The sequence below is a fragment of the Stegodyphus dumicola genome, chromosome X1 (genome assembly GCF_044657685.1).
Source record: "Stegodyphus dumicola isolate Sdum_Otavi_A_Nest chromosome X1, ASM4465768v1".
NCBI lineage: Eukaryota > Metazoa > Arthropoda > Arachnida > Araneae > Eresidae > Stegodyphus > Stegodyphus dumicola.
Genome location: NC_140780.1, coordinates 227,957 through 242,956, shown reverse-complemented (window position 1 = coordinate 242,956; position 15,000 = coordinate 227,957). Strand labels below are relative to the sequence as shown.

At 32.0% G+C, this 15,000-nt stretch overlaps 1 protein-coding gene across 13 annotated transcripts in view; it reads right to left on the bottom strand.

Annotated features, from left to right (window-relative positions):
- The window catches only part of LOC146993030 (uncharacterized), a 54,504-nt gene that overhangs the window by 18,120 nt on the left and 21,384 nt on the right, over nt 1-15,000 (bottom strand). For 6 of the 13 annotated variants that reach the window (XR_015038655.1, XR_015038653.1, XR_015038650.1 and 3 more), the window contains exon 3: nt 9,467-9,586. The exons of 2 other annotated variants lie outside the window; for them this stretch is intronic. Coding sequence is in view for 5 of the 11 variants with exons in the window: in XM_085808024.1 (XP_085664150.1) it covers nt 10,013-10,331 (319 nt within the window). In the remaining 6 variants the exon portion in view is untranslated. Of the gene's footprint in view, nt 1-9,466; nt 9,587-9,610; nt 10,332-10,491; nt 11,706-15,000 lie in introns of those variants that run through there. 5 more of the 13 variants (XM_085808028.1, XM_085808024.1, XM_085808027.1 and 2 more) reach the window with 5 other exon arrangements.

Genomic DNA, 15,000 nt, shown 5'->3' with positions numbered 1-15,000 from the left:
GGAGCAGGAGTGATGATTTTAAATTCTTACCAATGCCTGCTCGTCCACCTCTGAAGCTATCCACATATGATGGGAAGACCTACTGGCAGGTGTATAAGAGACAATTTTCTATCGTGACGGATGCGAATGGATGGGATTCCCAAGCTAAGGCCTGTCATCTCGCCGCTTCTCTAAGAGCCGATGCAGCGGATATCCTTCAGACTCTTCCCGAAAACAAAAGGTTAGATTTCGAAGCTCTATCCGGCGCTTTGGAGCTGCGCTTCGGCGGGAAATGTTTAAAAGACTACAGCAGGCTCCAATTAAAATCTCGTCAACAGAAGCCTACCGAAACACTTCAGGAGCTCGCCGCGGATGTTGAAAGGCTGTCCCATCTCGCCTTTTCGGAATGCCCGACAGAAACAAGGGAAATCCTGTCCTTACAATACTTTATCGACGGCATCCGAGATACTGAAATACAGAAAGCTCTTCGAATGGCAGATGTAAAGGACATAAAAAGCGCTCTGTTGTACGCCATGAAGTTCGAGGCAGCCCAGCAAGCAACTAGTAGAGATCGCTACCCAGTTAGAGCTGTGCGAGTCCATGAGCCAGTGGATCAACTGATGGCTCGTTTAGATGATTTAGCCAGACAAGTCGAAGATTTGATACGGAGTAGGAGCGAGAAGAAAGTGGCTCTAAGGTGTTGGAGATGTGGTAGTGAAGGTCACCTAAGACGGAATTGCAGAACACCCCAGGGTACGGAATATAAAGCAGATGATTTTACCAGACAAGTCAATGGCTTGAGACGGAACAGAAGTGAAAAGAAACTAATTCTAAAGTGCTGGAACTGTGGAGTTGAAGGCCACATACGAAGAAACTGCAGAACACCCCGAGGTACGGAAAATAAGACCATTTCCCAGCAACAACGCAGTAAACAAATTAGTGACCATATCGAGGAACGGAGGTTGCCAGATAGTGAAAAACCTTGTTTTAAAGCTCTTAAAATTTATACAGTGAGTGGCAACAATAACGGACTGTCCATCAATGGGAATATCGATGGAGTTCCTTGCAGTATGATCATTGACACAGGAGCTAATGTTACCATCATTAGGAAAGATTTAGCTGAACAATTTAAAGATAAACTTATTTGGACGCCATCCTGTGTTACCCTTCAGACTGCGTCTGGTGACAAGATCGACATAACTGGGAAGTTAAACGTAAACATCACGTTTGGAAGTGCCGCCTACCATCACACGGCATATGTGGCGGATATTACAGATCCATGCATACTCGGATTGGACTTTTTAAGGAAATACAATTTTTCCTTAGACTTGAAAAACAACAAACTGCTTTCAGGATCTGAAGACATGACTATCCATCCTAAGAAGGGATCCTCACCTGGAAATGCCGACGCTTTGTCCGAAAGAACCAGCTCGAGAAACAGCCGAAATCATGCTAGGTTCGAAAAGAAACACCAGACTACCAGCTATTCTCCATCTCAGATGCTCTTCGGTCGAGACCTTCGTCTGCCTTGTGACCGCCTGTTTCATCGCTGTACGGATGCACCTTCATCGTCTGAGGAACACATCCAAGATGTCAAGGCCCGTTTTGAAGTGATGCACCGTTCCGCACGAAAGCGAGTGAACTTGGCGACGGAGAAAGTGAAGACCAGATACAACACGAGAGCTGCTGGACATAGATCCAACGAAGGAGACAAGGTGTGGTTGTGGAACCCGATTTGACGAAAAGGAGTCAGGCCTGATTTACAGTCACCTTGGGATGGTTCGCACACAATCCTAAACAGGCTAAATGACGTCATGGTTCGGATCCGTGAGTCTTCGAACTCTTACGACAGGTTAGCTCATTACTATGGCCATAGTACATAACGTAAATAATTGTAAATAGTATAAGACCATGGTCCGTTTTGTTTAAATGTGTATTTGATTTGTTTTATGTATTTCATTTATTGTTCATGTTGTTTATTATTGTAATGTAATGCTTATTAATGCATTTATGCCACAGTTGTAAGTTTAGCTTCCTGTCCAGGGATTGTACTGCCCGGGACGTGCAGTCCTTGGGAAGGGGGCAGTGTTACGAATTTGGTATTTAAAAAGCTAATGTTAGTTCAATTACAAATTAAATGATTTTATTTCTCGCGCAGTGCAGCGCGTGACGAATATTAAAAGAAAGCTAAGCCGTAAAATTGAAATTACAAGAGCGCGTGCATTAAATAAATAAATATCTCTTTTCGATTTCGAGAAAGTACTGGAAAATTCTAGCGCGTGATTTTAAAATCTTATAAAAGGAGGAAAACATCTCAGTTTGTAGTAGTTGCTTAGTTTGTTGTTGTTTAGAAAACTGCTCTTGTTGATTGTAGCGAATTCGCGGATTAGCGTTCTTTAGCTGTTTTTAATTGCGTTCTATTGGACATTTGAGTAGTTAAAAGATAACTACTGTGAGATATTGTAATACTGCATGATAATTTGAGAAAATTTAAGCTTTTTTGTTGTGATAATAATAAATTTTTTTTTGTTCATTTTTTATCGGACTTGTGCATTCATTTCATAACGAACCCATACGCACGCAACAATATAAATAATTAAAGAAAGGAGAACAAATTAAAAAAGACCTTTGTGGTCAAGAACTTTTGTGCATTGAGCTGCAAAATTTAGAAAACAAGTTAAAAGAATAGTCTTAGTGCTTCCGCTAAAAAGTAGCTTAGATACTGCGGTTACAGTGAAACAAATTTTAACATACGGAAAATAAAGTGCAATTAAGTGTAAACATTATTATCACTAGAATATTTACAAATAAAATTCAAATCTAATTGTAAGTGAAATGTTGATCAAGGTAAGGCAAATTTTAAACAATAGAATAAAAGTGTGATATAAGACTTAAGCAAAAATACAAAAACAAAAAAGCGGTAAATGGTAAATTAGCCCAATTCGAATCTCATTACCGACCCTTCAGGGGAAATTATATAATGATATTCGAATCCAGCTAATTCCATAACGCATTTCGTCGAAACAGACAACTGAAACTATACACGAAACTCTTCTTGAATATTAACTGAAAAACTTAGTTAAAAACTTTAGTGTCAATTCTCTGTTCCATTTCCTGACACGTCTGCTTGAAAAAACACATTAAGGTGTAAGAAAAACTATACATAATGGCCTGGTTAGGTAAATGTACAAAATAAAATAAATAGCGATTTGCTATTAGTAAAAAAATACAAGATTTTTAGGAAGGACCTACTAGCTTGTAGAGTTTAAACTTTGTGAACGTAGTTAAGAAATTAAAATAAAAAGCGAAGAAGACTATATATATATACACACTATATATATAAATTTTTAAAAAGTTAAATTATAAACAAATAGCCAAATTTTTTTCAAATAAATTTTAAACAAAATTTTAAACAAAAATTATTTTTTAAATAATAAATAAAAATACATTATAATAAATAAAAAATATATAAATCGATGAAAATTTAGCAGGTGAATGAACAGTCAATATTTGAGACTGAGATCTGAATGAATATTAATTTTTAGACCTAAAAATTCAAACAGCAGAAAATACATGAAAATTAAAAATGAATACAATTGTTTTATCAATGTTAGACCTGAACATCGTCAGGATGTATGTGAGCTTAACACTGATACAATTACCATACCCAGTCTACTAGATATGTTTCTGTTCATCCCAAATTAGCATAGGTTTCAAAATTAATTATTTTAAAATTATTTGTACCTCTAAAATTTAAAAAACGCTACCCCTACATACCATGCCTGCTAAAAAAATGTAAATACAATAATATAAACAACATTCAAAATAAAAATTCAAGGCATCAAAAAATACCTGTTGGATCACATGTATAAAAGTGAACAAAACTTCTCGCAAAAACAAAACTTCTCACAAGAAAACAATAAACAATTGTGTAAGTGCCTACTGAAATATAAATAATCTGGAATTATAACAATGTTAAAAATTGGCATCAAAATACAAAAATACAATTACAAAAAAAGGCGAAGAATTAATTAAAATTTATCAAGCAGTAGCTACTTCTAAATGACTGCTGAAAAGAATGTAGGCGGAAAGTCAGAGTAAGGTTATTATAGACGACAATAAAAATACTTTCTCACCTCATTCCTCCTCGCGGTTTAAAAAATTGGCTTTATTATGTAAAAGAATATTTATAGTCTGTAGAGGAAGCCAGCTTTTTTTCAGTAGTTTCTTAAAAATAATTAGGAATTTGATTATTGCCCACTTACTTGTGAAAGTAATAAAATTTCCTGTTGCTATTGCTCAACTTATGTGCAAATATTATTGATACGAACTAATTGATAATAAATAGTATTTTCTACAGCCTTTTTGAGATGTTACTGCTCCATTTAATTAACTTAATTGAATAAAAGTTAATCTCACTTCTTGATAATTAAAAATGCCAAGATTCAGAAAATTAACAGTCAGGTTTGCTCCGAGTTAGTGTTACTAAGACACGAAAAGCAAATACTGCTAGACTGGATATGATTAAAATTGTTGAAAGTAACAAAAAAGAAAGTAATGCGAGTGAAAGAAATCTGGGTCAGATAAGGTAACTGTATCAATAGGCTTACCTACTGACAATGCTCGGATCTGACAGTGATAAAATGACCATACCAATTTCAATTTTGATGTATTTTTGAATTTTTTAGAGTTAAAAATTTAAAACATAATGTTCGTTCAGATGTCACTCTCAGCCAAAGACTACTGACTATTATTCATTCAACTTCTAAATTTGCATCTATTTTTATATTTTTCGTTTCATACAATAATTACTTTTGTTTGCAATTTATTATTTAAAAAAAATACTTATTTGATTATAACTTAACATGTTTAAGTAATTTATGTCAATCTTAGCAGCAAATGCACAGGGTTCTAGGTTTGACAGTCATTCTTGCAATTTGCTTTTTTCAATTTTATATTAGTTTGTATCTGAGTAAGCAACTTAATATATTCTTTTATTATTATCTATTACTCTTATTTTAATAATTCAAGGACTTTCCGATTTTGAATTAATCTATTACTTTCAGGCAAAACTGAGGTTTCAAGTTTTTCCTTCATAAATCTTGACTGTAATTAAGGTTAGCCCCCTTTTTACTTTTATCATCTTGCTGATTTGAAATATAGGAATGTAAAAATTCCAATTGTTTAACATACAGACAGACATAATGCCCCACCAGCTAATCCAACTTGGTGAGAAAAAGCAGTCTGAAAAACATCTAATTGTATTTACTCTATTACTTGTAACAAATGTAGTAAGGTTTGTATAGGACAGACTAAAAACAATCAAGAATAAACAACTACAGATCTCGCATTAAAATGAATTGCTTGCATCAGCTCATACTTCTCAGGCCACAGTAGAAATAGAACATTTTAAAACACACAGTTTCACTGATATTTCAATTAAAATTTTAGATTTTATTCCTAATCTAAAAATTAGGCTTTTCAGAAAATCTGCACATTTTAAAAAACAGGGACTTAACACTTATCTTAATAAATGTACTTTATATTTTAATCATACTACTTATGGAAGATTTAATATTTTCAGTAAAAACGCTCTTAGAAGAACTAGATGAGGCAAAAAGACTACAAACAAAATACTAGTGGTTAATGTTAATAAACTTCAACTTAAGTTCATTAATTTATTTAATACTGAGATTTCACTTTAAAAAGTGTCACATTACTGCACACATTTACATTATCACAACTTCAATAGTACTTCATAGGTACTTTCAATAATTTTTCTGATATTAAAGACTTTGTATTAGATTTTATTATACTTAAATTTCAAAGTAACAGAAAGATGATGACCATGAATTTCTCTCTTATTAACTTTCTACATCTTGCCTTCAATAGAATAAATTTAAAAAAAAGGTTTAAAACATCACAATATCTTTTCCCACAACAGATTCCAGGACTCACGTCTGTTTCAACTACCCCCCCCCAAAAAAAAACGGCTTTCCAACCATCAGGAACTGAACTGAAAAGCAACTTGATACTGCAATGATGTAGTTCCCCCCCTTCTTGTATGGATTCTCCCAATAAACACATTATTACTGGTAATTTTGATATAGTTGGAAGATTATTTTTTAAGGCAGCTTATGAAACAGAGTACTAAATTTACGCCAGTTAGTTGGCTCAGTTAATAAGTCATTATGCATTAAAAATGTTGAAGATAATACAGATGACTTCATTTTAAGAACCAGCTTCAAACTTTGCCTACCTACTCAAACCTTTATGGAATGGAAACATATATTAAACAATGGCAAAACAGCACTGTCTAAGCAGCAAAGTTCTGAAAGTTTTTACCTCTTGCAAGAACTCAAAAAAAATTTCTACTCTTAGGGCTAAATTTTTTATAACTAAAAACAAAGTCGGTAATAATTTCAGCATCATTTGTAACAGCTCTCTTGATGAAAGCGAACTTAAACAAGCAGTTACTTATGGTGTTGCTAAAAGTAACAAAAGAGCAATTATTAATAATAAACATCATGCTTTTCACAGAACACTAAAATTATTTCTTAATTCTGATTTCAGTAGATTTTCTAACTTATATGCACTGCTTAAGTTCCAAAAGAGCTCAGTCAACTTCAGATTTATTCCTAATGGCACGAGGAACTATAAGGAGGGATATGACTACATTTTTTTCTCTTAAATTCAAGCAGATTTGTAAACTTAATTTAAAAAATGTAAACAAAGAAAAACACTTCAATTGCATCATTTATAACAACCATCATGTGATTAAAATTGTAAAAGAGCAATATACTTAATATCAATTGCTATGACTTTGGGAACCTTTATACACCACAGCCAATGAAAAAAAATTTATACCAGTCTATTAGAATTACCAATGTTACAGATACGTAAAAGTTTAGATACTATTACCTGGAAGGTATATCTCCACTGCTCTCTTTTTCACAATTACATTTAGTTCCGAGATACTACTTTTCTGCAAATTAATGGCATCTTTATGGGAATGAATTATTCTACTCAAATATGTAACCTTTACTTATTTACTAAAAAGTAGAGATTTCTATAGATATATTGAGGATATCATTCTTTCAACAATTTTAACTTCATCAAATCTAGCAATATTTAGCCTTCCTGTCTTAAATTTAAGACAAACTGAGATTCATCAGTTTGACCAGCTGTCGATTTTCTGGATCTTAACATTTTTAATTACCAAAAGAAGTCACATTACTTGACAAAAGAGATTTCGACTTTAATTCTATTAAGCTACTTAATCGGAACAGTACATCTCCAAAAAGGTTATAGGAAATACTATTTATAATCAACTAGCTTGTATAAAAGATATTTTAAGGGAAGTCAACATACCAGAAATTCTATTGTTTTCACAAACATTCGCCAATAATCAAGTTAATAAATATGTTTAAAAATAATTAAAACTGAAAAAAAGCTGGCATCATCTATGAACTGCGATTTTTTTTTTAACATAATGAAGCCCTTTTTTTTTAACATAATGAAGCCCTTTTTTAAAGGAAGAATGAGGTGAATGGGTGAGGAACTACTTTTAGTACGTAAAATTTGTAAAATATGTAATTTACTGTAAATTTGTATTTTTATTTCTACCATTATGGCTGTAACTTTGACTAATGGGGACATTTCAAATTTTCTGAAAGTTGCCACTGCAGCCAAAATAACACAAAGAGCTGTTAGTCTGTTCTATTTTTCTTTTTCTTAATTTTTAATTTAAGTTTTTATAGCAACTATTTCATTAATATTATTTGGCGAGATTAAAGGCTGCTCTGAGTTCAGATAATTTTCCCATCCACATTCTTTCCAACATTCATTTAGAACTACCTACTGCTTGAGTAAGTTTTAATTGATTCATATGATTTTTGTAATTAGACTGAAATATTGATTAACAAATTTGCTGCCGATCAGCATTAAGTTTTGAAAATATGTGCTAGTACTGGCATGGAGTGAAGGTTAGAAACTAGTTGTCAATGTATGTAGTTTGGAATGAAGACAAAGTTCCATTTCATGCAAAGACCATACACGAATAACATTCAGAAATTAGTTTGTAGGAATATCATTGTAACTGTCTTATAACATATTTATTTATAATATATATATATATATATATTTGTTTGTGGCATAGTTTCATTCAAAAATAATGCATATTATTGTTACTAATTTTGATTCATTTTTAAATACCTTGTGCCAGGGTTCATGCAGCATTGCAAAAATAAATTTACCTTTAGTGCCAATCACACACTGGTGTGCAGTCATAAAATTCTATGCTTAAAGGCTTAGCAATCAATATGGTAGACATAATAATCTTTTGTTACCTCTTTTAAATCATATTTCTCATAAAGTTGGCATATGGGTACAATCTATTTCTATCACACAGCATTAACTATCAACATAACCTCACATGACCAGCAGTGAAAGTGTTAATGTTTATTGAATTCCAGATTTTTTATACTTAATTTTATGACTGCATTTACCACTTATATATTTACTGTGTTTATAGTTTTCCTGTAAAAAGTGTTGCTTTTGCCCACTTTGCCATTTTTATGCATACGACCCAACCGAAATTTTCTGATGCTTTGAATTTTCATTTTGAATGTAGTTTATACTATTGTATATATGCTTCTCTGGCTGGCCATATATGTAGGGATAGAGTCTTTAAATTTTCAGACATAAAAATGGTTTTTAAAAATGGTAAATATTACATTTTAAAGCCTCAGCCAATTTGGGATTAACAGAAACATATCTAATAGGCCAGGTATGATGATTGTATAGGTGTTATATCTACCTACCTCCTGACAATGTTCAGGTCTGGCAGTGAAAAAAATCAACATATTAATTTTTAATTTTCATTTATTTTAATCATGTAATTTATTAGTTCAAAAAAATTTGCATACGTGGTAATAATTTAACATTTTAAAGTAATGTACGTCAATTTTAGCAGCAAATGCACAAGATAATAATTCTCAAAGTCATTCTTGCAATTTGCTTTTGTCAAGTTTTATATTAATTTGTGTGTTGTGTATGTGAGTGCACATGCATGTACATTTATATATGTGTGTGTGTTTACACAAGAAACAAAACCAAATGCTGGGTATTGGTGACTGGAAGAAAGCATTACTCATTGCAGAGTATCAGTAGCATGGCCATCACCTTGAATCTTGTTTGAAATTTTTAGCAGAGTATCAGTAAAAAGAAACAGTACAAACAGAAATGGGAACAGCAGCAACATAACAAAATCCTTCCATCATTTATAATGCCAATCTCATTTGAGTCCCAGACTTCAGGGCTACTTTAGATCAGATAGAAGGGAAAAAAGTAACAGGCACACAACAGCCAAATTGTGTCAACTTAAGATACTTATTCCTTTTAAAAAATAAGGTATGAAAAAATTAAATGCAATATAAGGTATTTGAAAATTCTAAAAAATTTTAACTACAATTCTTGCATCACATACCTCCATTTTGATTTACAAAGTTCATCGACAAGTCACGATAGATACCATAATAATCATACTCTTCAACAAGTAGCACTTTCACCACTCAAGACCTAAATTTGAGTTAGATTCCTGCAATGACTGTTGAAATAGATGTTATTAGGTTTTTCAAATCATATTATACTTAGAAAGAAAATAACTATAATAATACTGAAATGCCATTAGCTTAAAACTTTTTTTTTAATGTGAAAGGGTATGTACAACAGACATTTCTCTGTCAATTAATGTAATTATCTTGCAATATCATTTTTATTAAAAGGCTTGTGTTACAATATGTAGTTTCCTATTAATACCTATAGTTAATAAAAATCAAAACTTCAATTTGTGTATAAAACAACAAATAATTCTCACTGTGTTTTTTTGCACTGCAACTTTGTGAATGTAACCCCCCCAACCCCCCAAAAAATATCTTTGATAAACTACAAAAAATTTGATAATGCACTAATTATCAGGTTAGCGAGGGAATACTATATATTAGATTAAGCATAAATAGTTGCAAATCTCCGACTAATCTTGATGCAGAATAGAAAGTAATACAAAGCAAAAATTATGCAAATATTTTTCATGTGTATTATATAGAACTAAAGAAAAATCCAGCAACAATAACAACAAATGATGAAAGTTGGAATATATCATTTCTTCCTTTAAAAAATAAATTAAGAAAAAATCATAATAGCATAATGCAGATGACACATGCAAGCAGCAGGGAAAAGAAACTTTTACAAATTTACTACACATGCAACATAAGTGGCAAATGATAGAAATTCTTAATAAACAATTGTAAAAAGTTTCACACTTCTGTAGATGATATTGGAGCAGACAGTTTCTAGAAAGAGTAAACATGTAACATATAAATCATAATGAAAAATACACAGCATGCAAACAAGCTTTATATCAAACAAGTTTTGATTTAAAAAAAATAATAATATAACATCATATTAAATGAGGGGAAAAAAAAAAAAAAAAAAAAAAAAAAAAGAAACTGAACATACTATAAAATATCCCACTTACGAATCTAAAACTCAACCTTGAAATATATTTATTCATCAACAATTACCTAAAGCATTCAAACTTGCATTAACTACCAATCAGAGTTTAGCAATTATATTACTTAAAAACATGCTAGGGAAATCTATAATGCTTGAAATTAAATGAAATATCAACTCCCCTCCCAAAAAAATTCTCTCATTCATTAGTATCATCATGAAATACTATATGGTTCTCAGGAAAGAATAAACATCCTATAAATTATAAAATGCTAAAAATAGTCTTGCATTTAAAATTAGCATAGAAGTCAATTTAGTATATCAAAAGTAAGTCACTACTTCACTTTAATCATTGATTTAAGACACAAATATTGATGGTACAGTAGGAAGTAGTATCTACAATGACAAGCATTTTAATAAACAAGGCAAGTGCATTAAATTGGAAAAATGACACTGCAAAAAAATAAATGTAAGATTCTAGGCAAAATTCATCCGCCCTTTATAATATTTTTGCTTAGTGTCTCACTTTGAAGTTCAAAGTCATATACTAAACTAAAGAAATTTGGGTACTTCTTCGATATAGCGACCCCCGAGATTGAATCGCCAATCAACTAAGATTTCTTGCCAGAATCTGGCTACAAGTTCTGACACTTCACAAAACGATCATATATCAGCTTTGGGTGCATGTTTTTATACCTCGCCACGTAATCGTATATTATTAGCTGCAAGAGCAAAAATGCACCATGCTGCATTTTTGCTCTTGCAGCCTGTTCTTACATTATTCCTTTCTGATGAGGTTTTTGAATTCACACTGTTTATTTTAAAATACATCCATTGCATTTTTTTTTTTTTTTTTTTGTGAATATCACATTAACATTCTTTAATTTACCAAGTAATGAGGAAGATGCCATATTATTTTTCAAGAAAGAGGTTTTTTACCTGATAAACGAGTATGCAAAAATGGCCACAACATGAAATTTTATGTTAACGATGAAACCATTTGGAGATGCAATGTTAAAAATTGCAAAAAGAAGAAGGGCCTCCACATTGAAAATTTGTTCAGTAGTTCCAGAATATTATTTGTCACTGCTATTAGATTTAGGAATTCTTGGGCAGAGGAGCTGATGTCCATGAAACTGTATAACAAACAACTTAATATGGGTGACAGCTCAATAAGTGCTGCAGTTGAACAGCTGAACAGGAGCTGCAGTTTACTGGAATAATTACATGAGAGAAAATAATAATAACAAAGATTTTTAAAAAACATGCTTATGAGTATTTTTGTAATATATAATCTGTTGTTTATTTTTACATTCACATTTCATGAGCATGGAGAAATTATAGTTGAAATCTCGGCACAAATCTAAAATCACTAAACATGATCGAAGCCGCTGTAACAAAGTACTAAAATTTGATTATCAAGTAATGCATCACAGAAATGCATAGTATTAAGCAATGCATCATGTAATGCGGAATAAGTAATCCACTTATAAATGGTTTTTGAATGGAAATGTTTAATTTAAAAATATGAGATTTAAAAGGAAACACTTAAAATACAGCAGTCCGGTATTAACTATGCTGCAGCTTCACCTTGTTAGTTGTGCGTTATTATAACACTTATTAAAATGATTAATTTACAGGTGTATTTCCTTTTCTTCTGTATTATCAGTCTTTATACCCTAAATTAAGTCATATATCAAAGATAAATTAGACTCTGTTACTTTAAAACAGATCTCTCAAAGCAACTTATTGTCTCCTCTAGCTTCTCCAGTAATCATGGCAACATCTAAATATATATTCAAGATCCTATCTAAATATATTCAAGATCCTATCACTTTACTTCAATTTAACCATTTGCGCTACGACGAAACTCCACAGTTGCGGTGACATGCACTACAATATAACAAGCGGTAAAGTGTCTCATTTACGCCGCTTTGCATCTGCGAGTGCAATCCAGAGCTGTAACTCGAGAAATAAACAATCTCGTTGTTAGGCGACATGTGCACCACGTTATTTTCACTTTTGCGATAAATGCCTATCGATGTGGTGTTCATGTCGCATGCGGTTTGAGACAAAAGCATCTCGACATGCGTGGCATGTCTTTTTAGCGCAAGTGGTTAATGTGTTTCAGTTCTAGCTTAAGTCAAATTACATTACACAAAATTCTGAATTATTCCCGCAATCAAACATATTTCAAGACATCATATGTTTTCCACAAGAAAATAAATATCCCAAATTCTGTTCTTTTGATTCTATAGAAACATGTTAAACACATTTATAATGGCTATTAGAAAAATCTGGATTTATTATAAAGTCATATATTAAAATCTAATAGCAGTGTTCAAACAGCAAAATGTAAAGATTTCGTCCACTTAACAATTTTTCACGTAATGTATGAAATCAAAAAATTCAAGCAAGTACTACAATAAACTAACTTTACAACTCCCATTTATGCATAATAAATTGCCATATTTTATATCCATTTAAGCAGATATTCTTCTATATAATTAATCATGATTTTGACAAGGCTGTGAAGAATAAATTATTAGGCATTTAAGTTTAAATACCAGTTACATTTTTAAATAAGATCAAATTCTCATCAACTCTATTTCTAGAATGTTAAATAATTCAAATTAAAAGGCAAATTGCTTTATATACAATTGTGTTTTCTCAAAACTTTTGCCTTCTCAAGATTTAGAAAACCCTGAATTAGTAATTTATTTCTCAAGAATCTCATGCTTTTAACAAATTGCTTCAGTTAAAAACTAAACAAGTCTGCACTGATGTATGTAATAATACATAGCACTAGAAACATAGTAACAGTAATAATATAACAGCAATGCTTCAAATGTTGATAACTTTTTAAATGATAGCAGGTTAAATAAATTTAAAACAAAGATTTTATGCTTTACTTTCTTGCAGCCCTTTAAAAACTGAGTAACAGTGAGATCAGGTGAAAGATAAATTAATCTTATTCTTCATGCGATAATAACACTTGTCAAGCTGTATGGATAAAAATACGCCATAGCATAAGGCAAGCGTCCAAATTTTTGGACAAACTCTGCTTAAGACATTCCTAACATTTACAGAGAAATATGCTTAAAAATAATAGGAAAGGGTGAAGTGCACAAAAAATCGTAGAATACAGAAACAGAAAATATTATTATATTTTACATTTATTCAATCAGTAGTTATATTACAAATATATAACAAGTTATGTTTTTCAGTTGCTGACAATTTTTACATAAAGCGTCTATTGCTTTATCTGCTAAACAGGTCCTGTGTTTAGATACAAAAATTCCAGAAATGGAAAAAATTTTCACATTTTGTGTTGACATTAATTTTATCCACTATGGTGTATTTCTCAGCATTTTCAAATCTCACAGTCATCTACAATATGTTTCTGGTATAGAAAGCTTCTCTAACTTCCCTACCCATACACTGACATCTACATCAAAAACAAACCCTTGCAGTCTTAATAAAACTCTGCAGCAGCATAAATATTATAACACTAACAAATATTTATACAAAAAGCAACCTCAAGAGATGTAACTAGGCAACTGGTAGGTGTGTGAAATTTTATTTTACACTTCATCAGCACCTTCTCCAAAATCCTGGATAGATATGATTGCATTCAGCCGCAATACAAATCTTGCTTTTTAAAGCAATTTATGGTTATGCTTAATGTTATATCATTCTCTGAAGCTCATTCAAATCTCACATCATCAAAAAGTCTGAGCATAAATAAGAAAATCTTAGATTTCCTTCCTACATCATTCAGTATTTTTTCGATATTTTATTTTTAAGTACCGTAATTTCCGGAAGAAACGCTGCAGCGTTTACGTGTTTAAAACTTAAATTTTCAGCGTGTGCGGCATTTCTACCCATGCGGCGTTTAGGTGTACTAAATATAAAATATTTCCTATGATGGTCATTGTACATAGTTTGGATGGCCTTGTCATTGTGCATAGACTGGTGCTGTTCCCACACAAAAGACCACTCAGTTGATTTTTGCGAACGTTATTTTGTTTACCTTCTTTCCCTTGAACGGATCTACATGCCTTATTCACCCTAAATAAGATCTCAGAAAAATAACATTCTTCCCCCTTTCAAATCAACCATCTCATCAGTTTGAATAGTCTCTCTCCTCTGCCATTCGATGAATCTTCCAGTACCCATCCTCTCCCCACCCCTGCCTTTTCTGCAATTTTTTTCAAAGGTGGATACAACTCCACCTGGCCTTGCAATAATGAACTCTGACATATTTCCCCTTCAGCATGAATCAATTTTTCTTGGCATTCTGCCAGATACAGATCCCATCAGTTTGGGTACAAGTACTTGTTGGATAGTTTTTAAGTAAGAAGAGAGTGGAAAATTTGTGAAAATGTCACCTAAACGGCACAGAAGCTATACTGCTGGTTTTAAGCTTAATGTAATTTCACGTGCTGAGCAAATTGGAAATCGAGCAACAGCTCGAGAGTTTGAAGTTGATGAGAGTTGTATTCGACG